Below are 25,329 nucleotides of genomic sequence, written 5' to 3'. Positions count from 1 at the left end.
AGAATTGCTTGAACCCAGGTGGCGAAGACCTCAGAGAGCCAAGATTATGCTACTGCACTCCAGCCTGGGTGGTGGAGCAAGACTCTGTCTTGGTGGCTGGCAAGAAGCCGAATAGGAACAGCTCTGGTCTGCAGCTCCCAGAGAGATCAGCACAGAAGGTGGGTGATTTCTGCATTTCCAACTGAGGTAACCAGCTCATCTCACTGGGACTGGTTAGACAGTGGGTGCAGCCCATGGATGATGGGCCAGAGTAGGGTGGGGCATCACCTCACCCAGGAAGCTCAAGGGGTTGGAGAACTCCCTCCCCTAGCCAAGGGAAGCCGTGAAGGACTGTGCTGTGAGGAAGGGTGCACTCTGGCCCAGATACTACACTTTCCATGGTCTTTGCAACCCACAGACCAGGAGATTCCCTTGAGTGCCTATACCACCAGGGCCCTGGGCACAAAACTGGATGGCCATTTAGGCAGACACTGAGCTAGCTGCAGGAGTTTTTGTTTGTTTGTTTGTTTGTTTTTTATACCCCAGTGGTGCCTGGAATGCCAGTGAGACAGAACCATTCACTCCCCTGGAATAGGGGGATGAAGCCAAGGAGCCAAGTGGTCTAGCTCAGTAGATTCCAACACCATGGAGCCCAGTAAGCTAAGATCCACCAGCTTGAAATTCTCACTTCCAGCCCAGCAGTCTGAAGTCAACCTGGGATGCTCGAGCTTGGTGGCGGGGAGGGGTGTCTGCCATTACTGAGGCTTGAGTAGGCAGATTTCCCCTCACAGTGTAAACAAAGCCACCAGGAAGTTCAAACTGGATGGATCCTACCACAGCTCAGCAAAGCCACTATAGCCAGACTGCCTCTCCAGATTCCTCCTCTCTGGGCAAGACATCTCTGAAAGAAAGGCAGCAACCCCAGACAGGAGCTTATAGATAAAACTCCCATTTCCCTGGGACAGAACACCTGGGGGAAGGGGCAGCTATGGGCACAACTTCAGCAGACTTAAACGTTCCTGCCTGCAGGCTCTGAAGAGAGCAGTAGATCTCCCAGCACAGCACTCGAGCTCTGCTAAGGGACAGACTGCCTCCTCAAGTGGATCCCTGATTCCCATACCTCCTACTGGGAGACACCTCCCAGCAGGGGTCAACAGACACCCCATACAGGAGAACTCTGGCTGGCATCTGGCGGGTGACCCTCTGGGGCGAAGCTTCCAGAGGAAGGAACACGCAGCAATCTTTGCTGTTCTGCAGCCTTTGCTGGTGATACCCATAAAGCAAACAGGGTTGGGAGTGGACCTCCAGCAAACTCCAGCAGACCTGCAGCAGAGAGGCCTGACTGTTAGAAGGAAAACTAACAAACCGAAAGGAGTAGCATCAACATCAACAAAAAGGACATCCACACCAAAACCCCATCCAAAGGTCACCAACATCAAAGAGGAAAGGTAGATAAATTCACGAAGATGAGGAAAAACCAGCACAAAAAGGCTGAAAATTCCAGAAACCAGAACACCTCTTCTCTTCCAAAGGATCACAACTCCTCGTTAGCAAGAGAACAAAACTGGATGGAGAATGAGTTTGACGAATTAACATAAGTAGGCTTCAGAAGGTGGGTAAAAAACTCCTCCAAGCTAAAGGAGCATGTTCTAACCCAATGCAAGGAAGCTAAGAACCTTGAAACAAGGTTAGAGGAATTGCTAACTAGAATAACCAATTTAGAGAAGAACGTAAATGATCTGATGGAGCTGAAAAACATAGCATGAGAACTTTGTGAAGCATACACAAGTGTCAATAGCCAAATCGATCAAGCAGAAGAAAGGATATCAGAGATTGAAGATTAACTTAATGAAATAAAGCATGAAGACAAGATTATAGAAAAAAGAATGAAAAGGAATGAACAAAGCCTCCAAGAAATATGGGACTATGTGAATGGACTAAACCAATGTTTGATTGGTGTACCTGAAAGGGACAGGGAGAATGGAACCAAGTTGGAAAACACTCTTCAGGATAATATCCAGGAGAATTTCCCCAACCTAGCAAGACAGGCCAACATTCAAATTTAGGAAATTCAGAGAACACCACAAAGATACTCCTCGAGAAGAGCAACCCCAAGACACATAATCATTAGATTCACCAAGGTTGAAATGAAGGAAAAAATGTTAAGGGAAGCCAGAGAGAAAGGTCAGGTAGCCCACAAAAGGAAGCCCATCAGACTAACAGTGGACCTCTCTGAAGAAACCCTACAAGCCAGAAGACAGTAGGGGCCAATATTCCACATTCTTAAAGAAAAAAATTTTCAACCCCGAATTTCATATCCAGCCAAACTAAGCTTCTTAAGCAAAGGAGAAATAAAATCCTTTACAGACAGGCAAATGCTGAGAGATTTTGTCACCACCAAGCCTGCCTTACAAGAGCTCCTAAAGGAAGCACTAAATATGGAAAGGAAAAACCAGGACCAGCCACTGCAAAAACATACCAAATTGTGAAGACCATCGACACTATGAAGAAACTCTGTCAACTAACAGGCAAAATAACCAGCTGGCATCATAATGACAGGATCAAATTCACACATAACAATATTAACCTTAAATGTAAACAGGCTAAATGTTCCAATTAAAAACCGGCAAATTGGATAAAGAGTCAAGACCCATCAGTGTGCTGTATTCAGGAGGCCCATTGCATGTGCAAAGGCACACATAGGCTCAAAATAAAGGGATGGAGGAAGATTTACCAAGCAAATGGAAAGCAAAAAAACAAAAAAAACAAAACAAACAAAACAAAACAAAACAAAACCAAGGGTTGCAATCCTAGTCTCTGATAAAACAGACTTTAAACCAACAATGATCATAAAAGACAAAGAAGGGCATTACATAATGGTAAAGGGATTAATGCAACAAGAGTTTACTACCCTAAATATACATGTACCCAATACAGGAGCACCCAGATTCATAAAGCAAGTTCTTAGAGACCTACAAAGAGACTTAGACTCCTACACAATAATAGTGGGAGACTTTAACACCCCACTGTCAACATTAGACAGAACAATGAGACAGAAAATTAACAAGTATATTCAAAACTTGAACTCAGCTCTGGACCAAGCGGACCTAATAGACATCTACAGAACTCTCCACCCCAAATCAACAGACTATACATTCTTCTCAGCACCACATTGTAGTTATTCTAAAATTGACCACATAATTGGAAGTAAAACACTTCTCAGCAAATGCAGAAGAACAGAAATCATAGCAAACAGTCTCTCAGACAACAGTGCAATCAAATTAGAACTCAAGATTAAGAAACTCACTCAAAACCGCACAACTACATGGAAACGGAACAACTTGCTCCTGAATAACTACTGGATAAATAACAAAATTAAGGTAGAAATAAATAAGTTATTTGAAACCAGTGAGAACAAAGACACAATATACCAGAATCTCTGGGACACGGCTAAAGCAGTGTTTAGAGGGAAATTTATAGCACTAAATGCTCACAGGAGAAAGCAGGAAAGATCTAAAATCAACACCCTAACATCACAATTAAAAGAGCTAGAGAAGCAAGAGCAAACAAATTCAAAAGCTAGCAGAAGACAAGAAATAACTAAGATCAGAGCAGAACTGAAGGAGATAGAGACATGAAAAACCCTTCAAAAAATCAATAAATCCAGGAGCTTATTTTTTAAAAATATTAACAAAATAGATAGACTGCTAGCCAGACTAATACAGAAAAAAAGAGAGAAGAATCAAATAGACACAATAAAACAGGATAAAGGGGATATCACCACTGGTCCCACAGAAATACAAACTACCATCAGAGAATACTATAAACACCTCTATGCAAATAAACTAGGAAATCTAGAAGAAATGGATAAATTCTTGGACACATACACCCACCCCAGACTAAACCAGGAAGAAGTGGAATCCCTGAATAGACCAATAACAAGTTCTAAAATTGAGGGAGTAATTAATAGCCTACCAACCAAAAAAAAAGCCCAGGACCAGGAGGATTCACCACCGAATTCTACCAGAGGTACAAAGAGGAGCTGGTACCATTCCTTCTGAAACTATTCCAAACAATAGAAAAAGGGGACTCCTCCCTAACTTTTTTTAAGGCCAGCATCATCCTGATACCAAAAGCTGGCAGAGACATAACCAAAAAAGAAAATTTCAGGCCAATATCCCTGATGAACAACAATGCAAAAACCCTCAATAAAATACTGGCAAACTGCATCCAGCAGCACATCAAAAAGCTTACCCACCACGATCAAGTTGGCTTCATCCCTAGGATGCAAGGCTGGTTCAACATATGCAAATCAATAAATGTAATCCATCACATAAACAGAACCAATGACAAAAACCACATGATTATCTCAACAGATGCAGAAAAGGCCTTCAATAAAATTCAACACCCCTTCATGCTAAAAACTCTCAACAAACTAGGTATTGATGGAACATATCTCAAAATAATAAGAGCTATTTATAACAAATCCATAGCTAATATACTGAATGGACAAAAGCTGGAAGCATTTCCTTTGAAAATGAGCACAAGACAAGGATGCCTTCTCTCACCACTCCTATTCAACATAGTGTTGGAAGTTCTGGCCAGGGCAATCAAGCAAGAGAAAGAAATAAAGAGTATTCAAATAGGAAGAGAAGAAGTCAAATTGTCTCTGTTTGCAGATGACATGACTGTATATTTAGAAAACCCCATCGTCTCAGCCCAAAATCTCCTTAAGCTGATAAGCAACTTCAGCAAAGTCTCAGGATACAAAATCAATGTGCAAAAATCACAAACATTCCTATACACCAATAATAGACAAACAGAGAGCCAAATCATAAGTGAACTCCTATTCACAATTGCTACAAAGAGAATAAAATACCTAGGAATACAACTTACAAGGGATGTGAAGGACCTCTTCAAGGAGAACTACAAACCACTGCTCAAGGAAATCAGAGAGGACACAAACAAATGGAAAAACATTTCATGCTCATGGATAGGAAGAATCAATATTGTGAAATGGCCATACTGCCCAAAGTAATTTGTAGATTCAATGCTGTCCCTATTAAGCTACCATTGACTTACTTCACAGAATTAGAAAAATTCTGAGCTTCTGCACAGCAAAAGAAACTATCATCAGAGTGAACAGGTAACCTACAGAATGGGAGAAAATTTTTGCAATCTACTCATCTGACAACGGGCTAATATCCAGAATCTACAAAGAACTTAAACAAATTTACAAGAAAAAAAAACCCCATCAAAAAGTGGGTGAAGGATATGAACAGACATTTCTCAAAGGAAGACATGTATGCGGTCAACAAACATATGAGAAAAAGCTCATCATCACTGGTCACTAGAGAAATGCAAATCAAAACCACAATGAGATACCATCTTATGCCAGTTACAATGGCGATCATTAAAAAGTCAGGAAATTCTGAGCATGGTGGTTCTACTTTAAATTTCATATGGAACCAAAAAAGAACCCATATAGCCAAGATAATCCTAAGCAAAAAGATCAAAGCTGGAGGCATCATGCTACCTGACTTCAAACTATACTACAAGGCTACAGTAACCAAAACAGCATGGCACTGGTACCAAAACAGATATATAGACCAACAGAACAGAATAGAGGCCTCAGAAATAACACCACACATCTACAACCATCTGATCTTTGACAAACCTGACAAAAACAAGAAATGGGGAAAGGATTCCCTATTTAATAAATGGTGCTGGGAAAACTGGCTAGCCATATGCAGAAAACCGAAAGTGAACCCCTTCCTTACACCTTATACAAAAATTAACTCAAGATGGATTAAAGACTTAACTGTAAGACCTAAAACCATAAAAACCCTAGAAGAAAACGCAGGCAATACCATTGAGGACATAGGCATGGGCAAAGACTTCATGACTAAAACACCAAAAGCAATGGCAACAAAAGCCAAAATTGACCAATGGAATCTAATTAAACTAAAGAGCTTCTGCATAGCAAAAGAAACTATCATCAGAGTGAACAGGCAACCTACAGAATGGGAGAAAATTTTTGCAATCTACTCATCTGACAATGGGCTAATATCCAGAATCTACAAAGAACTTAAACAAATTTACAAGAAAAAAAAAAACATCAAAAAGTGGGTGAAGGATATGAACAGACATTTCTCAAAAGAAGACATTTATGCGGCCAAAAACATATGAGAAAAAGTTCATCATCACTGGTCACTAGAGAAACGCAAATCAAAACCACAGTGAGATACCATCTCATGCCAGTTACAATGGCGATCATTAAAAAGTCAGGAAATGCTGGGCATGGTGGTTCATGCCTGTAATCCCAGCACTTTGGGAGGCCCAGGCAGGTGGATCATAAGGTCAGGAGTTCGAGAGCAGCCTGGCCAATATGGTGAAACCCCGTCTCTACTAAAAATATAAAAATTAGCCAGGCATGGTGGCGGGTGCCTGTAGTGCCAGCTACTCAGGAGGCTGAAGCAGGAGAATCGCTTGGACCCCGGGAGATGGAGGTTGCAGTGAGCTGAGATCACACCACTGCACTCCAGCCTGGGTGACAGAGTGAGACTCCATCTAAAAAAAAAAAAAAAAAAAGAAACACCACAAGCTGGAGAGCATGTGGAGAAATAGGAATGCTTTTACACTGTTGGTGAGAGTGTAAATTAGTTCAATCATTGTGGAAGACAGTGTGGCAATTCCTCAAGGATCTAGAACCAGAAATACGACTTGACCCAGTAATCCCATTACTGGGTATATACCCAAAGGATTATAAATCATGCTACTATAAAGACACATGCACATGTATGATGTATGTTTATTGCAGCACTATTCACAATAGCAAAGGCTTGGAACCAACCAAATGCCCATCAATGATAGACTGGATAAAGAAAATGTGGCACATATACACCATGGAATACTATGTAGCCATAAAAAAGATGAGTTCATGTCCTTTGCAAAGACATGGATGAAGCTGGAAACCATCATTCTCAGCAAACTAACACAGGAACAGAAAACCAGACACTGCATGTTCTCACTTATAAGTGGGAGTTGAACAATGAGAACACATGGACACAGGGAGGGGAACATCACACACTGGGGCCTGTCACGGGGTAGGGGGGCTAGGAGAGGCACAGCATTAGTAGAAATACCTAACGTAGATGATGGGTTGATGGGCGCAGCAAACCACTATGGCACATGTATACCTATGTAACAAACCTGAACGTTCTACACATGTATCCCAGAACTTAAAGTATAATAAAAAAAAATTTAAAAAAGACTCTGTCTCAAAAATAAATAAATAAATAAATAAAGCCTTATAACTCACTGTAGCCTTAAGCAGTTCTCCACCTCAGCCTCCTGAGTAGCTGGAACTACAGGTGCCTATTCACTCTTACTGCTATATGATAATCCATTATATGAATATACCACAATGTATTTCTCTTTTCTCCTGTTAATGAACATTTGGATCGTTTGTAGTTTGGAGCTATTATGAATACTGCTGAGATGAACATTTTAGTACCATATTTTGGTGAACATATGCATGCATTTCTGTTTTATGGGTGTATAGCTAGGAGTAGAGTGTATACCATTGAGTGTATACCTAGGATTGGAATTTTTGGATCATAAAGTAGGTATATGTCCTAATAAATATTGCTAAACATTAAAAAAAAAAAAGAAAAGATCCTTACCAAACGAAAGCAATAAGACTTTGTCTTGTATGGTGGATAAACTGAGAAATTAGTATACATACTTGGAATTTGGATATTAAAGAATAAAATAATTTAGCTGGCTCTGATAATGGTAGTTATGCTAAAAGGACATATTCTATTCAATTAGAGGTGCACACTGAAATATTTATGGGTATGAAGACACAATATCTGGGATTTGCTTTCAAGTAGTCCAGGGAAAACAAAAAAGAGGATGTGATAGATGAAATAAATTGGGCAGAACGTTGGTAATTATTGAAACTGGAGGATGGCTATAGAATGGCTCTTTATAGTACTTGTCACTTTTTTATTAAAGTTTTCTACTTTAGAAGTTAAAAAGTTAAAAAAAAATTATAAATATATTTTTTAAAGTGTGATTCTAAAATCTGGCTAATCATCCAGATCACCCGAGGAGCTTAAAAAAGTAGATTCTGGGAGCTGCGCAGTCCTGCTGAATCAGTCGTCTGTGAGTCCATTTGTACTGGATGGGAGGTGGGGATGAAGGCTTGCGCATGGAGGAATGTGTTATTTTTTAATTTCCTGGTTCTGGCAGCCAGCACAGCCACGCTGCCTCCTCTGCTTTGTCTGACCCAGGAGATCTTACATCAGTCTTCCTTCCTGCCTACTTCTCTCTTTCCTGTCTTTCCCTCCTCCTCCCTCTTGTTTTCTCTTTCTTCACTTTATAAAAGTTTAGGGCAGGAAGCTTAAAAGGGCCACAGGGTCCTAGCATCCCTTTCCTCTTCCCATCAGAGGAAGAGTGTCTTCATTGTCAAGCGGGGGCTTGTGCTTGAGGACTGGGCCTGGACCTCATACAGTTATTTATGAAAAGCTGCCTTGCTACCATGGATGAGAGATGTGTGCATTGCTCAGGTGCACCTCAAAATAAAGCTGCTTAGGAAGCACAGTCTTAATATCTGAGCCTTTCTTTTTCTTTCAGCATTCATCAATTGAAAACATCACAATCTGTTCTTAAATAATTTATTTTTTAATGTTGACTCTTGTGAAAAGTTACATTTATTTAGAAAAACTTGAAGAAATCCAACAAAGAATAGGTGGCTTTCTATTAGGGACAATTAAATGTGCAAATTTCAAATACTTTTTATAATAAGTATAAATAATTACTTTTTTTCACATTAAGAATGGAAATAATGATCAACACAAAATATTAAGATATCAACTTTAAGAGAATTAGATGAAAACACTGAAGTTTATTTGGTATCTTTGGAAAGAAATTATAAAGATTTGTCTGGGAAAAACTTAGGGAGCTCTAAGGGGAAAGTGTGCCTAATAGTATGAGTAAAGGCTGTGTAGAGTTATGGATCACAAATATTTTCAGGCCATAAGTACAGACCCCCAAAATGGCAGCCTTTATCTCTGGGGAAAATGCATTTCCCCTCCTTTTTTTTTTTTTTTTCTAGAGCAAATATGACAGCAACCACAAAGCACACAGAGAAACTGTAAGCCAGCAACAGAAAGAGATTTCCTCATACTCATGGTTACTGGCTTTTGCTGTCCCAATACCAGGGTACCATGGGATGCAGGGGACTTCCCAGTCCCCCCAGGACACAGTGTTAACAGAAAATAAAACCATCACAAAAGGCCACATCTTTCCCTGTGACCATCGCCAGTCTCATCCCTGCTCCTTCCCTATCTCATCTCCAAGGAGGTAGGACACTCAGAGGCATTAACAGAACACAGAGTATAGTTTTTTATTACATAGCTGGAGTTTCATAAGGAGAAGCACGAAACATCGATGAATATGTATGTATACCTTGGATGCAATTCCTTCTTTCCTGGGGAGGCAAGCAAAAGTGTATCAAAGAGGCCAATTTACTCCCTGTGGTCAGGAACTTGCCCACAACCTGACTCAAAGCAAGGATGTTCTCTCAGGAGAACACTGTGGCATTTTCCCAAGAGCTGAAGAAATATCTTCACTTAAATAATCTTGAAGTTTGTAATAAATAAAGTGAATTACACAAAAAGGACTAGAGCTCCCTTTAAAAAGGCAGCTGGTTGAGTTTATGCAAGCAGTGTATACACAAGCTCATGCCCCAACAACAACCAGAAAACAGGTTATTATTATTTAGCCTTCCTATTATACTTCTAGGGCAGCATTTCAATATAATTTAAAAAAATCCCTCATACATAATGTAAGGGTATATTATATATGTACACACTTTTACTCCTCAATTCAAGCTAACTTCTTTAGAAGTAAAGACAGTAATAACCCAAAGAGTTACACGTCTTCCCACTAAAATATTCTTTTAAAAGGTGCATATTATAAAGAGCAGCTTGTTTTTCTGTCAATGTGAACATGTTCAGTCTCAGTAGCCTCAGAATCACAGTCCATGGATGGTTCTGCATTTCTGCCGGGTCCTCAGGAAAGGAACCGGGCAGGTAGGGAAAAACCATGAACTACAAACACTCTCTGAATACGTCCATTTTCCCTGAGCTTCCTTGAGCTTCTTGCAGAGGGCCTCGCTGCCATGAGGATCTGGCTTCACATCTCTGAGAGATGCTGGGGGAGGGGAGGTGGAATGGCTCTGGCTTCTCCAACCCACCCGACTTGTGTGTCTTTTCCCTTTCTCAGCCAAGACGATGAAGCAGTCCTGATGCGCAGGGTGCAGGGGCCTCGGCCAGTCCCCGCACACCTTCCAAGTCCAAAGAAGTTCCTGGCCTCCTGCTTGGTAGGAGAGGAGGAACCTTGGGCTGAATCTGACATCATCCCTTGCCAGTTACAAGCTTTGCTTTCTAAGGCCACCTGGGAACACTCCCGGGTTACCAAACCTGAGCATCGTGGGCACCACGAAGAGCTTATCTTTCCTCTCCTGCTCAGACACCCTTAAGCCCACTGTTGCAGTGGCAGCTGAGGGGTTCAGAGGATAGCACCATGATGACTGACAGCTCGAGGCCCCACTTCTTGCAGGAGGTGACCCACCTGTTTCCGGTTAGCCATACATCTGCTTGAACTGAAAGCATTCGTTGCAGTAGCCGTTGCACTTGGCATTGCCAAAATGATCACAGGCGGGGGCCCGGCAGCGCTGCTTGGGGGGGTCTTCGGGGGCAGGCTCACCCCGGTGGGCCCCGGGGCCCATCCTCTGGTTGGGATGCTGACACTCCATGCAGAGCTCCTCGCTGCGGCAGGCCAGGATGTTCTTGCAGGAGGCCCGGGCGCACTTGGGCCTTGAGGTGCTTTGTGTGGTTCGAGGCACATCTCTGCGCTGGCTCGATCTCTGAGTGGAAAGAACAGGCAGATCATTAAAAAGTCAGGAAACTATTGCTCACATTTCTTAGGGAGAGCACAATGAAATCTCATTGGAGAGTGTGGAGTCTACAAAGAGCTTTACCTGCCTGAGCAAGGGAACAGGAGAGCATTGCAGTCTATGAGCCAGAGCTCTCGAAGGATGTTTCTTTCCAGTCTCAAGGAAAGCTGACTTGGCCCCCAGGGAGGCTGAGGAAAACCGCCAAGCCTAAGTTGGCCTGCAAACTTTCCCTGGCTCTCTTCTGTTGGGACCAAAAACCAGTGTTCTTACATAGCTTCCCTACCATTCTGTGAGCAACAGGCGACACACCTATCTGTCAAAGCTGGCTTTTCTGACGTGCCATTAAGTGGAGGCCCCTGGGAAGCTCTGTCTGTTCGCTCCTTATGATAAAGGATTATTTAAGAAGGGCTGCTTTTTAGATGTCTGTGCTTCTCTTACAAATCAAAGAAGCCTCTGATCACCATCTGGCTTTTTGGAGGCTTGAAGAAGTTTTATGCAATGGCTGTGTTTCTTTGTTTTTAAAATAAATTTGAAAGCATACTTGGAGCATGAAAATCGGAGGTAGCATTTCGGACCTGGGGAGCCACAGTGACATGGACATTCCCCTTCAGGTTCTGAATTAATCCTTTATCATGAGGAGACAGAACCTGGCAGAGAGGAAAGCCTGCTTGTCACTGTCGGAAGAAAACGCTCCAGCAAAAAGCATTGAACACACGGGAGGGAGGGAAAGCTCCTCAAAATGTCTCACCAGTTGCTCTTCTGTCCTTTTGGCCTCATGAAATCTCTGATTCTGAGCTTCAATGAAACACTTCTGGCAGTATCCTTCAAACATGGTGCTTCCAAGGGTGCCGCATTCCCTCCCCAGGCACGGAATGGTGTTCTGGAACCTGGACGCTGTGGGACTGACTTTCCCTGAGGCAGCAGCAAAATCTACACGAGAATGGATGCTAGTTAGTACCACATAGGGGTCACCCCACCGATACAGAGATGCTGACAGTAGAGAAATAAATGGGTTCCAAATACAGATTAGGCCAGCCTTAAATGTATAGAAATATATATATGTATATATTGAAGTCTATAAATTCAGCAAAAGAAATAACATCCCTATTATGGAAGCATCTTTGGCTTCACCAGTCTCTCATTTTGAACTTGAAGCACTGATTGGTCACAGGAACAGGCAAAGAGCAGGCGTTACCTGATCACCCTTCTTTCGAATGAGAGATTTCCAAAACCACATCTGTTTCCTTACAGTGTCAACAGAGACTTCCTTCTCTCCAGTTACTACTCTTCAGATTTTAAGATTGTTCTATTATATCTAAGTTGCAAAATAAGTCTAGTTTAAACTTAGACTCTCTTAGATATGCCAGACCTGAATGGTCTAGTAAAAGCACATCCCATGAGCTCTGTCTACAGGGCACTCTGGTTTTTGGAATGTGATATTAGGAGCTGCTGTAATCACGCAGTGCCTTTTGCCTCCATGGGCGGCTGGCAGGGCTACCGTGACTGTCCCCTGCACAAGCCGGTAGAAAAGGACGGTAGGTCCTGACCGTTCTGCCTGCCTGCCTACATGGGCTTTTTTTCTTAAAGGTCAGGAACAAAACCCCTTCTGGACAGCAGCCGCTGTGTTAGGAAGTCAACCATTTCACTCACGTTTGTTTTCTCTGTACTCGATGAAACACAGTGTGCAAAAGCCCTTGTTTTCTGGAGTCCCAAAATACACGCAGCCGGCTTTTCTGCACTTGCTCGTCCCCGTCCTGTCCCCAGGAGTCCGTGCAGCTTGAGACAGGCAGCCAGCAGGGGCGTCGTTTCCAGCTCTGTGGCAAGAATGCGGGGAGGGGCTCCGGACGAGCTGCGAGGGATCTGACTTGGAACGCTGGTGACAGGAAGGAGGGAGGCTGGTGCTGAGGCTGGAGGAGGCCTCTGCTGTAGTCCTTTTGAAGCAAGTACTGCAGATCCCATTAAATGTCCTGGTGACATCCTGGAGGCAGGCTTGGCACTTCCCGGGATCCAAGTGCCTTGTGTGGTCTGGGGCGTGGCTGGCGTGAAGTTGCCGGGCGTTGTGGCAACGTTCACAAAATCCGTTGTGCTGCACATTCAGTGTGAAGGGGCAGCCGGGGCTCCTGCACTTCATGGCAGTGGTCTCACTGAACAGAAAAGGGCTGGGTGCTGTCGGTGGGGCCGAATGAGGCCCCCCAGTGGACTCCTCGGGGTTCCACGCCAAGGGCTCATAGGCTTCTCCCCGAGAGGCCCCGAGCGCCATGCCAGGGAGCCCCTCAGGGCCCGGCTTGGAGTTCAGCTTTGGGAGTTTGTTTTGATTCTTTTGCCTCCTCTCTGAGCACTCATGGCATAAAGGCTGGGTGTTCACAGACATGAAGAAGGGGCAGTTGGGCGTTTCACATTTTACATCCATGAGAGAAAGCTGGGGCACGGAAGGTTCCATGGGATTCTGGGCGTGCCCCTCTCTCCTCCCCTGCTCGCTGTTTTCCTGCCATTTCTTGTACTCATGCTGAACAAGTTCAAAGTAATCATCTACCAGATTGATTTCTTTTGGTAAGTTAGCTTCATCCAACCTGAAGACCAAAAGGAAAAAATATGTATGAGAATACACAAAATCACACACAAGATTTTACATCATTAGCTCATAGAACAAAGTTTTAGAATGTGGATTATGGCAAGAATTGTAGAACCATTCACTGAAATGCAGGCCTGTGATGAAGAGCTCACACTTTTCACGCAACATGATCTGACACATTTCCCAACATGTTCGAGTCAAGAATGATGTCAGTTAGTTTGCTAAGACTTCCTTATTTTTAAAATCACAGTTTCATTTAATCAATCTTGGTCCATCCAAAAATTATAGATAGTTCTAAAACAGGGCTAAGAAAAATCAGTTGACTTTCCAATTTCTCAGAGATCAAATTCTGAGTAAAATATTACTGAGGCCATTGGTTTGGGACTAGTCTACTTTATAGTACAAACTACTTTGGAACCTCAGGTTGGGTATTTTGCTGTTACTAACTTTAAACTTGTGTCTGGTCTCCACCAGCATTAGCAGCCATGAGTAAGACGCAGACACACTCAAAGGCACTTGTCTATTTACTGTTGACTCTGTAATTTGCTAATCTCCACATTGAGAGACAGATTCTCTTACGGCTTCCTTGTCATCTGTTGTGTGTTTCAAGTGCTCAGAAACAGGCATCTCTTTAACATAAAGCCAATGTTTAAAGACCGGATACCTGCACAATGGGTATTCTGGGGCTTTCCTCCCATTTCCATGTGGCAGAATCATGAGCTGCAACATAAACAATTCTACAGCTCCATCTATGTCTGATGTGCCTGTTCTTACCAAGAAGCCAAAAGAGAAAGGCTTTTGTTTCCAAGTGTTTTTACTAGTCTTTTTAATATGTACCAGAGTAATTAAAATACAAAAACAAGAAACAACAACTATCCTTGATGTAAATGCACTTTGAAAACCCGTAATTCTGCAATTCTGACTTTTGGGATCCAGATATCCAGGAAAATCATTATGGATAAATGACGTGTTTTGATTTGAAACCCAAGTTAGTACTGCCTTACATAATCCTCTCTAACCATGCACAAGACTCTGAATTTGTTTCCCATTAAATCACTCTACTGTTGAGCTTCAGGGTGGCAGCAACTCAGGTGGCTGAGGTTAAAGACAGTTACAGATGACACAGGAGAGAGCTGAACATAAACTGCTTACTTTGCGGCATTGATGAGATGAGTTGTGCCATGGTCCCAGCCTTGGACGGGGATTTCTATCACCATTAAGTACTCTTTTAAGAGCTTCTCCTTCATCTCATTTTCAGGATCTGTCAAAAAGTGAACTTTTAAGTCTTCAAATCTTCCTCGGTCTCTGTTAACAAGTGGAACAGCTCGGATTTCTAAGGAAAAAAATAATACATAAGTAAAACAGTATTCTACTAAACAAGGCGATAGGTAAGTAGATCTCATTTTGAAAATGTATAAAAGATATAACTTACAGAATAGAAAAGTATTCTTAGCCACAGTTAAACCCAAATGGGAAAACAAAATGTGCTACAATCTAATATAAAAATGCACTGTTTCCAGGAAACTCACATAACATTAACCAGCCTGGAGGTGGTGGATCTTATTGGTTAAAGTCCCAGGCTTTAGAATCAGACTGACCTGAGTTTGAATCCTAGCTTTGTCACTATCAAGCTGTGTGGCATTAGGCAGGTTAGTTGACCTCTCTGAGCTTTAACTGTCTAATATGTAAAATAAGGCTACCAAGGCCTACATCTCACAAGAATGCTAAAAGGATAAAAATGCAATACAATAATATTTCCAAAGCACAGTGCTTATTCCACATGAAGCTATTAAAATAACAGCTAACAGGCCAGGCATGGTGGCTCGTGCCTGTAACTTTGAGAGGCCAAAGCGGGAGACTGCTTGAGCCCAGGGGGTTGAGGCTGCAGTGAGCCATGATTGTGCCACTGCACTCCAGCCTGGACAATGGAGGGAAACCCTGTCTCAAAAAGAAAAAAACTAACCTGACAGGCATTTACTTGCTCCATACCAGGCACTGTATTAAGAGCACTGTGCGCCTTAATTTATCATGTATGAAAGTACTTTCCAAGTCATATTCAAAAAGATATGAGGGTATTATGATTACTGCTGCTGCATTACTCTTACTAACCAAGCAAGTCACAGAACAATATATTTAAATAAAAATAATATACTTAAATAAGACTGTTTTAATAAGAAGCAAAAAGGAAAACCCTGATGTTTCAGTGTCTAGTTATAAATGTGAATTAATGCAGTTTTCTCACCAGGCCCACTGTCCTTCAGGGTCACCAAGGGTACAAAATGATGGCTGTCATAGCCGAGAACAATGGGGTATCTGTAGCATTCCTGGGCAGGCCAATGGAGAGGCAAGTAAATTCCACCCACTTTCAAAGGGGCGAAATTGGAACCTGATTCCAAACTTCTTAGCATTTTGTCTGTTCAAAGAAAGAGAAAGGAAAATGAGGCCCTTAGGTGACTTTCATCAAATTCCATTGAACTCTGTTACCTGAACTTTGGCAGTGTGGTTTTCTCCAAGAGCCAAGGCGTAAGGCTGAAAGCATTTAAGTACAGATCCGTGATCTGCAGGCATCTCACCTGAAATGACAATGATTGGCCTTCTGAGGATGTTGCAAAGGACAAATATGTGTATTTCTTCCAGTGAGTTGTACTGAAGTCCACTTCGGGCCATGGGTGTGTCTGTGGAAGCCATTTTGATAAGATTGTCCCATTCATCATTCCAGTTCTAAGGGGAGCGGGGTGAAAAAAAAGCTTGAATGTATCCTGTACTCCCTGTACTAAAAAGTCATTCTGACATCACTCTACAATTATTCATTTATATAACTCAGCTTATTTTTCCCCTTTCATGAAACCATCATTCAAATGATCACCCTTTTTTCCCCATTTCGGTTTTCTTCCTTTACTTTTTTCCACTACAAGGCAAACTCAAAAGTTGGGGAGGACGGGGACAGCACCTGCTTTAAAAAAAAAATCCCTGATGAGGTATCATATTGCAGCCTCTTATCCAAATGTTCACAAAAATTCCAAACTTGTGACTGAGGATGGTGAGGCACGTGTCTTAATCTTACTGGCCGGCTCAGCAAAGCTAAGGGCAATCAAACTGAAAAACAACAAAACACCAGTGGAAAAGGCCATGATCAAAAGACTCACTGCTACAGGAACAGATCCACAGCTGGGAATCTGCTAACCAAAAGCAGGGCAAAAGCCTTGGGTGAGTCCCACTGGAGGTTTCTGGTGTTTTCCATTGAGTATGCTTCGCTTAGCCAAATTCATGTGACCTAGTCCATCAGATGCTACCAGAGGGCAGGGACTCGCCCAGGGGTACCCTATGCCCACCATGGAGCTCTGTTAGTAGATAATTAGGGGGAAAAACATACCCGAGTATCATAGCAAAGCCCCGTTTCAACAAATTCCTGAGATTTGAGAGACTCCAGTTGCCAGCGGAATTTAAAGTTGCGTGTGTCTGTTTCCTTGAGCGTGCTGAACAGCGCTTTCCTCAGTACCAAGTCTGTGTCCTGAACACCCCACATGTACTGAGAAGTGGCATGCATGAGGCAATTGCCGTCACCTGAGGACAGAAAGGAGGAGAAGAGAAGGAAAGTCAAGTTATCTGCATGTAAGACCCAGCAAAGGTTTTCAGAATAAACCAGCCCTACTGCTATTCTAGGGGACTGAATGGTTTAATTTGATTTAATTTCCTAGTCAAGAGCAAACTGATATTTCACAAGATGATGACAGCTTTAAGGAAAAAAGAGTTCTTTTTATTCTTCTTTTTAATGAATGACACCAACTGCAAAGGAGCCAGGGGACCTTGGTTCTAGCTTAACTCTGCTCCTAACTAGTTTAGGTGACCTGGGGGAAATTCCTTAAGTTCTCTGGGCATTTTTCCTCCTGTGAAATGAGGGCAGTAAGTGATGATCTCTAAAGCCCTATCCCTTACTACCATCCCTTGATTTGCTGGTGAAGGCACTGGCATTGCTGCTCTCTAGTTCTAAGGAGGAGCACACAGGGCAACATGCACAAACCAGGAAGCAGGCATGGCTTGCTAGACAGGGATGGTCTGGCTATGACTCAATGGCAAATGACTTGACCATTCCACTTTAGCCTTTGGGCCCTGGGAGTTTCCTCTCCTGGTGTGTAAAGTCATGTTGACAACACTGAATTACCTATGGCCTGCTAGTCCGGCTCTCAAAAATGCCTTATGCAAACCTGCTTGTTAGTAACTGTAAAGTACAAAAGTTAAAAAGCACCTGGGTGTCTAAATTTGAAAATAATTCAGTGTTTAGGGCTAACATTTTGAGAAGAAAAACAAACAAAAAAACAGGTTTAATTGTATGCCATTAATCTGTGACCTTTCCAGTTTAAAACTCACAATTCAATGGGCTGCATTTTTTTTCAACCCCCAAACAATAAATATTTTGGGGGAATGTTTAAAACAAAAGAAGTTAACTCCTTAATCTCCTTTGGCAAGTGCAAAATAATTTTTATAATGAAAAGTTACATTGTTTCTTACATTACTCTATAAGTAGGGCAATAAAGCTATTTGAAATTTTATCAAATTGTAATTACAGTCAAACTGTAAAGAAACCAAAAAACCCTCAAATATACTTCCACAGCCAGTATTCCTTCAATTTATACATTTAGAAAAACTAGCTAAGTATTCAAACAAATGAACAAAAAAGATCGCCCAAGCCTTGTGTCTTGGCAGACGTGTAGCAATGATTGCATTCTGTTGAAATTTCCCCTTTGCAAAATCTAGAGCAAAGATAAGGCTTTTTTTCTTCTTGTGCTTACTTTCAGTTCTTTATTGAGATGCACCAGTATAAAATTCCCTAAGTAACATCTGGAATTCCCCAGTGCTAAGTTATTTGACTAGCAATTGAGCAACAGCTATTGTACTTTTTGTTCTGGTGTGTAGACATTTAAACTGCGAAGTGCACCCTGGACTTTCCAAGTGGGTGTGGTCAGGGTGAGCTGGAATAGGGCTACTCATTATACAAGTGAAATCGCTGCAGCCAATAGACGCTGGAATTTTTCACATGAAGTTTCAATTTTATGCCACCTACTCCCTTCCTCATTCACCGCAGTCTCATATCCTCAAATGCAAACTTGTGAATCACCCCCTCCCCAAACAGATATTGCCTTTGAAGAACCCTCCTATCAGGGGAAGGATTAATTTTTTTTTAAAAGGTGCTAATTAAAATCAAAGAAAAAGTCATTTGTTTTCCTCCCTCCCTAAATATCTTTTCTTCCTTTTTTAGAATCTTAAGGAGTTTTCTTGAAAGTGAAGAAACAAAAGGATTCTGAGTCTAAAAATGATTTCCCAGAAAATGTTACCAAAATGCACCTGCTTTTGTAGTTTTATTTGTAGTGTGGCTCCTTGTTGATTTAAATGACATGTTTACAAAATAAGTGTTTCCTATTTATATTCCTTTTTTTTTTCTAGTGGAAATAGAGCATTTCCTTTCTTAAGGAAATAAAGCTAAAAGTCAGTTAATTCTCTTAATAAGGTGTTCCTCTTTCTACCACATTTTTAATTCAGCAGAATCTTTGTTTCCAACTCCCCCAAAGTTGACTCCATCTCTTTTTGGTAACAAATGGGAGATGATTAAAACCACAAATTGTCAGGCACATAAACCCCGTGATGATGACTTCACATAATTACCTACCTCTATGTATCACTTAATTTAATGCCAAGAACAATGCAGATAGTAGCTATCCCCAGTTTTCTTTCTATCTATGTTTCTAAGAATCAGTGTTTCATAAATCTAGGCAAGATGTTGGGGTAATGTACAAGAGCCCCCAGAATCAAAATTTAAAAACCCATGTCCACCAATCACTCTAAGTTACCCAAGTCAAAAAAAGCCAAAGTTAATGTACTTGGCTTTTGAATGAAGTTAATTAAGTTAGTGTTCTTATCGTAATCATTGTCAAGAAGGATTTTCTGCCCTTGGACATATTATTTCTATTAGGATGGTTTGGGACTGTCACAGATATAAGGACCTGAGATTCCTGCTCTTATGTAGACTATGAGCATTTAATTGATCTTGTACAGTCAACTTCCTTATTGTCATAATTATGCACATCCATAGAGTAGAATTTTGTGCCTGCATGAAACAGTATGCTCTGACATTCCTGTTGATGCACATATTCTTACCCAAGGGAAATGATTAAAAAACAAAACAGTAAAGCTTGGAATAGGAAATAGCTACTAGTGGTAAAGGCCATTGGCAGAACAGCACAGACAGGAAGGAATTCAGTGACTAAGAACCCCTAAAAATAATGAAGGTGAAGTCTAAAATTCATGCTAAAAATCTCAGCTATCTGTCTATTTCACCTTGCAGGGCATAGGCAATAGAACCTAGGTCAGAGAGGAGGAGGAGACAAAAGAAGTTCTTCATGTCTTCAACAGCCATTCACTGGTTAACCCATAAAATGCTACCAATTCAAGAAGCGTTAAGAACATCACAAGCATTTTCTAATGACAGTGGGAAACAAATGTACTACCAGTTTTCACACCATGCTTTCCTTTTGAACTTAAAGGCTTTTAACATTTCCATTACGGGCCAGAGAAGGGTATTTTACAGATGATTAAACATTTGCAAGAATTAGAAACAAATCACCTAATGGAGGTATGGTGTTTACAAATGCATTCTCCAAGCCTCAATGTGCTCTGTAATATACACAATCAGAAAATATCCTTAATAAATAGATTCACAAAACAAGTCCGCTATTATCACATACCCCGAATAGAGATTCTATATAAAGGTCTCAATACTAAATCTCAAGACTGATTTGAGTTTGGGCTTGTGTTATTAAAGCTTCATGAATGGGGATCCAGCAGGCGGGAGCTATCACCCAGGCAAAAGAAACACAACAGAACAAGTCTTACCGTTCGTTTTCAGCGCCACAAGCTTCCGGACTTCTCGACACCAGTTGAGTTTCTTCTGGCTTTCCAGGGTAGCCTGGATGTTTCTGTCGATGAGGGCTTTGTGGATGATCTCCCGAAACTGAGGACAAAACTGGCAAGTTCTGAACATTTCCAGTGTGTATCGGTGCATGGTTTTAAAATGATGAATGATCCCATTAATAGGTTTAAAAATGTCTTCTGGAGTTCTCTCCCGTATCTTCACAGCTTTCCGCATATTGCTCAAATACAAAGCCTGAGGAAGGACTTGTTCAGCCATTGTGCTCTCCAACACCTGAAAAGGAAAGGAAAAAAAAAAAGCCATTCTATTAGCCTGACTTTAATACGACTCCTCTATAGCTGCCTGCAGGAAACCCCAGTGTTTGATCTTGTCATTACCCTAATCTGTAGGCAAAAGATCTTAGCACCTCTACTCCCGGGATACTAGCTGGCCCCAGAGATTAACTCACACTGGACTGTTTTAAGTTACATCACTTTAAAAGATTAGCCTAAACAAGAGAAGGAAGGCAGAGAGTGGGTACTGAGGAGGAGGGGAATAACCCGTGTTTTCAGTAATGTTTGTCAGGGAGCCAACCCTGTCTGTCAGCAACAGGTACTGCTCCTCAAAACCAACTTAAGCTCCCGTTTCATTCTGAGGCCACCCTGAACAGCACTGGATTTGGGGAGTACTGGATGCCAGTTAAGGGCTCAAAGTAGCCCTGACAAGTCTGTAGCTCCTCCCCTCAGACCACCACCAAGCACTCCTGCTCTTGGGCAAACCCTTGAGTTATCACTCCCTCCCTATGCTGGAAGGACAGTAAAATACTTTATGAAAAATCTTGCAATTTTATGCTGTCACTTAGGCTGCTGGTTGGTGTTTCCTCTTTAGCCCCAAAGAGAAGTATCTATAAAGTGTTTATTCATGAAGTTTATTCTGATGTTTATAAAGAGTTAAAACCGAATGTTTTCTAATCAATAAAAAAGTCCATTTCCAGCAAGATGCTTTGCAATTTTAAGAGCAGTCAGCATTCCTTCAGAACCTCCCCACCGGACTTCATATCAGAATAAGAAACAGACTAACAATAGGCTAGGCATGGTGGCTCATGCCTTTAATCCTGGCACTTTGGGAGGTCGAGGTAGGAGGATCACTTAAGCTCAGGAGTTTGAGACTAGCCTGGGCAACACGGTGAGACCTAGGTCTCTACGAAAACAAAAAATGAAAAACCGCAAAATAATAATAGAACAATAAATTCTATACTTCTAAGAACAGATATTGGAGCTCAATCATTTTAACTCAACTGCCAATGAAATTTTATCATCACCCTCCAGGTACCAACACAGAGGCAAGTCTGCCTGGCTTTTCACCCTGAAATCTTTAAGCATAATCAACTAGTAGAAGGAATGAAAGTCTAGAAGTAGACAAGGAAAGAAGTTTCCACCAGGAGGCCACTCTGGCAAATGAAGGAGGAAAGGTGGCAAAGACCAGCATCTACAACCCATGCCAACAGCGCAGGATGATGCAAATTAACATGATGTAGGATCTCTCCAGTGTGGAACACTGTAAAAAGCCAGCTGTGATTTACTAGCCCTTAGTAGGGTGTCTGGCCACACTTCCTAATTTCCAAGAAGATGAAGAAGTTTTCAGAGCACAAAGACATTCCCTAGGAAATTTCACAGTGATTGTTAATTCCATTCCTGCAACATCTTATTTGCCAGGGCAACTTTCCAGTTAATAAAAATGTTAAACCTATGGAAGAGGGAGGAGAAGAAACCTAGATTTTAGGGTAGCTACTTCTGTGTGGGTCTAGACTCTCAACACCATTGATAAGGTGGTCTAAATTCTTGTGGCCCACTCAAAGGAGAGAGGTTGGACTAGATGACCCATGGTTTCTCCTGAGGAGTTTTCTGGTGATAGTTTTAGATTGGGATTCTTAATCTGATTGCTGGGAAAGGCATAGGGGGAGTCATTCTCTGGATCAGATGGTGCTCTCTTTTGATGTCAGACGTCCTCTACAGGTGGAATTGGGCAAAATCATAGCAGGATAAAAATAACACATATACCTTTCCTTTGTGGCACAGCAAAAGTCTCTTTCACAATATCATCTATCCATCCATCCGTCCATCCATCCATCCATCCATCCATCCATCCATCTATCCATCCATCCACCCATCCACCCAACAAGCACTACCTGACCACCTACTGAAGGCCAATCACCATGCTTGATGATGGGACTAAAAGTCAAAGATGACCTTATTCCCTTCCCTGAAATTACACTACCACCTTAGTCTGCAGCTAAGGCAGTGGAGTTACAGGTACTGCTCAGATCCCACAGCCATTCAGGGGCAAAGTTTTGCCTAGGAGCCAGGTCTTTCAATACCTGCCCCTTGCAATCCCACAACACCAAACCTGTGGCTACAGTGCCTGCCACAATCAGATGGAAAGAGATGGGCAGTAGGAAGATTTTAAACAAACGAGGTGTTATCTCGTTTTGCTTGCCTGACTCTTTTATTTTTCTCTTCTGAATCTAAAGATTTTTCACCAAAGATCTAAAATAGTGAGAGCTGGAAACCATAGGCAAGACATGCAAATGTCAATATCGGATACGCCAGTGTGATCTCATTGGTAGGGTTAGCCTTGCACAGCCTGTAAAACTGCCTCCTTAGAAATCAAAACCCACTGCCCAAATTTCCAGTTCTTGGACCACTCTACGCTTAAGATTAAAGAACAAATGTTTCAGATACATTATAAAGTGGCAAACAATGCAATATTACCCTTAACTTTTTTTTTTTTTTTAACATTTGTTACCTCACTGTCTTATTTAAAGGTAGTTTCTCAACTTTTGTCACTAGGATTCCACAGAACTTCTCCGTTACTCAAACTCTTCTCCCCCTTGTTTTATTTTTCCACTCTGGGCAGACATTTTTGTCTGCATTGTGGAAATTGATGAATTATTTATCAACAAATACCTCATCCAAATTTGGGGATGTGCCTCTCCAAAAAAATCAAAAATAGTACAAAGAATTGAAAAAAAAATCAAAGCAGCACCTTAAACAATGAGAATGAGGCATTCATTGGCTGCTCAATAATCTGGTACATTAAGGTTGCGGTCCAGAAGCCCCTTTAATTAACAATGGTTCTGCCAAAATGCTACCCTGAGACACTTGACCAGACTGGCTTTCCAAGGCAAGAAGATCTGAGGCGAGGAGAACCGAAAACAAAGCGGGCTCAAAAAGAGTTAAGCTCCTTCCTTACTTAATGCCACTGCTTTCCTGAGAGGCCAGGTGGCAGGATGTGGGACGACTCCAGCTGACAAAGACAGTCTAACCGTGGGGTAGGGGCTGGAGCAGGGGCCAGAGACCCACGTCTACATGCATACTTCTCTTACACTGCTGCTACTGGAAAAGCTGAACCCCGCGCCAGGACCCCAGCCCCCTGCAAGGACCCGTGAGCGTCTGGGAAGCTGTCTCTGGGACTGAAGCCCCCCACCTCCGCCGGGCTGGCGGCCACTGCGGTACCCTACGCCCCGTCGGGCTGGTCCTGCACAATTTGGGAAAAAGCCGCAGCGCTTCTGCAAGGTCTACGTGGCCATGAGCATGCAACGCTTGGCTCCAAAAAAGACACGAAAGGAGCAAAGCGCCAACGACCACCCGATCGGAGGGCCCGAGGGGCGCCTCTTCACCAGTCAGCTGCAGCTTAAGTTCCGTGCATTATCTGAAAGGAACAGCTGGCTGGAGGTATCCAGGGCTGTCACTCCAACCTCTGCAGCGGTGACCTCAACTCCCAGCACTTCAAAACCCAGACAGAAACGTCCAACAAACTCCCAGTCCAGGAGCGCTGCAAAACCAACGCCAGGTAGACGGTGCCAGCCCGGGGGTCGCTGCCCAACATGCACCCGCAGCCCTTGACTGCGGTGAGCCCGAGGCAGACGGCACGGGGAGGCGCGGCGGTTACCTCTCCGGGAGGCGCGGCGGTTACCTCTCCGGGCCCCGCGATCCTTTCGCAAAGTCCCAAGTCCTGGTCAAGGCAGGAGCGCGCCGCAGGCGGGGGTCGGGGCAGGGACCGGGCGGAGGCGACGCTCCATGGACGCCCGGGGTCGGGCTCGCTCGCTGGCAGGGTCGGCTGGGGGTGTGATCTCTCTTGGCGGCCGCTCTCACCGCTCCGCCCCCGCGGGCTCCAAGCTCGCTTGGCCCGCCACGAAGACTGCAGACTGCGCAGTCTGCTTTGCCCCGTTTCAGTTGTATGCGGGTCGTAGGCCCGGGGATTTCCACGGGACTTTCCAAAGTCACGTGACTCTCTGGGTCGGGCTGCGAAGTGCGTCCAGCCGGCCGCCAGAGGGCGCAGGGGGCGAGGGGCGCGCGCGGCCTCCGCCCGACCGGGCCTCCGGGCCCCGCCCCGCCCCCTTTCCCTGCCCCGCCCCGCTGCCCCGCCCCGCCCGGTCCCTGCAGGCGCCCGGAGAAACTCCCTCGCCCCGCCCCGGGGTGTCCCCGCGTGAGTCACCTGGGCATTTCGGAAGCTGGGGTCACGTCACATCCATGTGGAAATCGCGGTGATGGGAACTGGAAATGAAATAGGTTCTTTTTCGCAGTTGTTTTTCTGCAGAAAATCATCAACTGTGGAGAAGAAGAAGGGAAATAAGAAAGAAAGAAAACCCTAAAAACCACCCTGGCGCCCGGGCCCGCAGGCCTCGGGCCGGCTCTGAAAAGTTTGGGCTGTGCACGTGATGAGCGCGTAGGCGGGAGCCCCAGACAGGACCCGGGCGGGCATTTCGAGAAAAAGCAGCGGTGACAGCCTTTGGTCCCCATCTCCATTGTTCCTGCCAGCTCTGGACCCCAGGCTGCATGAGACGTAGGTCCCAGGGGACACCCGACCCCGTGGCCCCAGTCTTAGGTAAACTTAGGAATCAGAACA

The 25,329-nt window shown here is 43.2% G+C and overlaps 1 protein-coding gene across 3 annotated transcripts; it reads right to left on the bottom strand.

The window, feature by feature from the left end:
- Window positions 1–8,646: 8,646 nt before the first annotated feature.
- TNFAIP3 (TNF alpha induced protein 3) lies at window positions 8,647–24,789 on the bottom strand. Of its 3 annotated transcripts, none has more exons than XM_024929178.4 (9): window positions 24,373–24,789; window positions 20,406–20,715; window positions 16,891–17,081; window positions 16,091–16,238; window positions 15,760–15,930; window positions 14,670–14,850; window positions 12,596–13,515; window positions 11,694–11,875; window positions 8,647–10,915 (listed from the first exon to the last, which is right to left on the bottom strand). In XM_024929178.4, exons 2-9 carry the CDS (start codon window positions 20,698–20,700, stop codon window positions 10,631–10,633), a joined length of 2,373 nt encoding a protein of 790 aa, XP_024784946.2. In that variant the 5' UTR covers window positions 20,701–20,715; window positions 24,373–24,789; the 3' UTR covers window positions 8,647–10,630. The 3 variants fall into 3 exon arrangements, with proteins under 3 accessions (XP_024784946.2, XP_034818826.1, XP_054970131.1); XM_034962935.3 differs by having other exon boundaries at window positions 24,397–24,648; XM_055114156.2 differs by lacking the exon at window positions 24,373–24,789 and having other exon boundaries at window positions 20,406–21,267.
- Between the last annotated feature and the right edge of the window lie 540 nt (window positions 24,790–25,329).

This window comes from Pan paniscus, chromosome 5, assembly GCF_029289425.2.
Source record: "Pan paniscus chromosome 5, NHGRI_mPanPan1-v2.0_pri, whole genome shotgun sequence".
NCBI lineage: Eukaryota > Metazoa > Chordata > Mammalia > Primates > Hominidae > Pan > Pan paniscus.
The sequence above is the reverse complement of the archived record's forward strand: the minus strand, read 5'-3'. Positions and strand labels throughout refer to the sequence as shown.

Coding starts and splice junctions, on each gene's coding strand:
- TNFAIP3 (XM_055114156.2), bottom strand. CDS start 20,745: ATGGCTTTTTTTTTTTCCTTTCCTTTTCAGGTGTTGGAGAGCACAATG. Junction 17,082..20,405: donor TGTGGCGCTGAAAACGAACG/GTAAGACTTGTT, acceptor TTCTGTCCTCAG/GTGACGGCAATTGCCTCATG. Junction 10,916..11,693: donor AAAGGACAGAAGAGCAACTG/GTGAGACATTTT, acceptor CTTTCCACTCAG/AGATCGAGCCAGCGCAGAGA.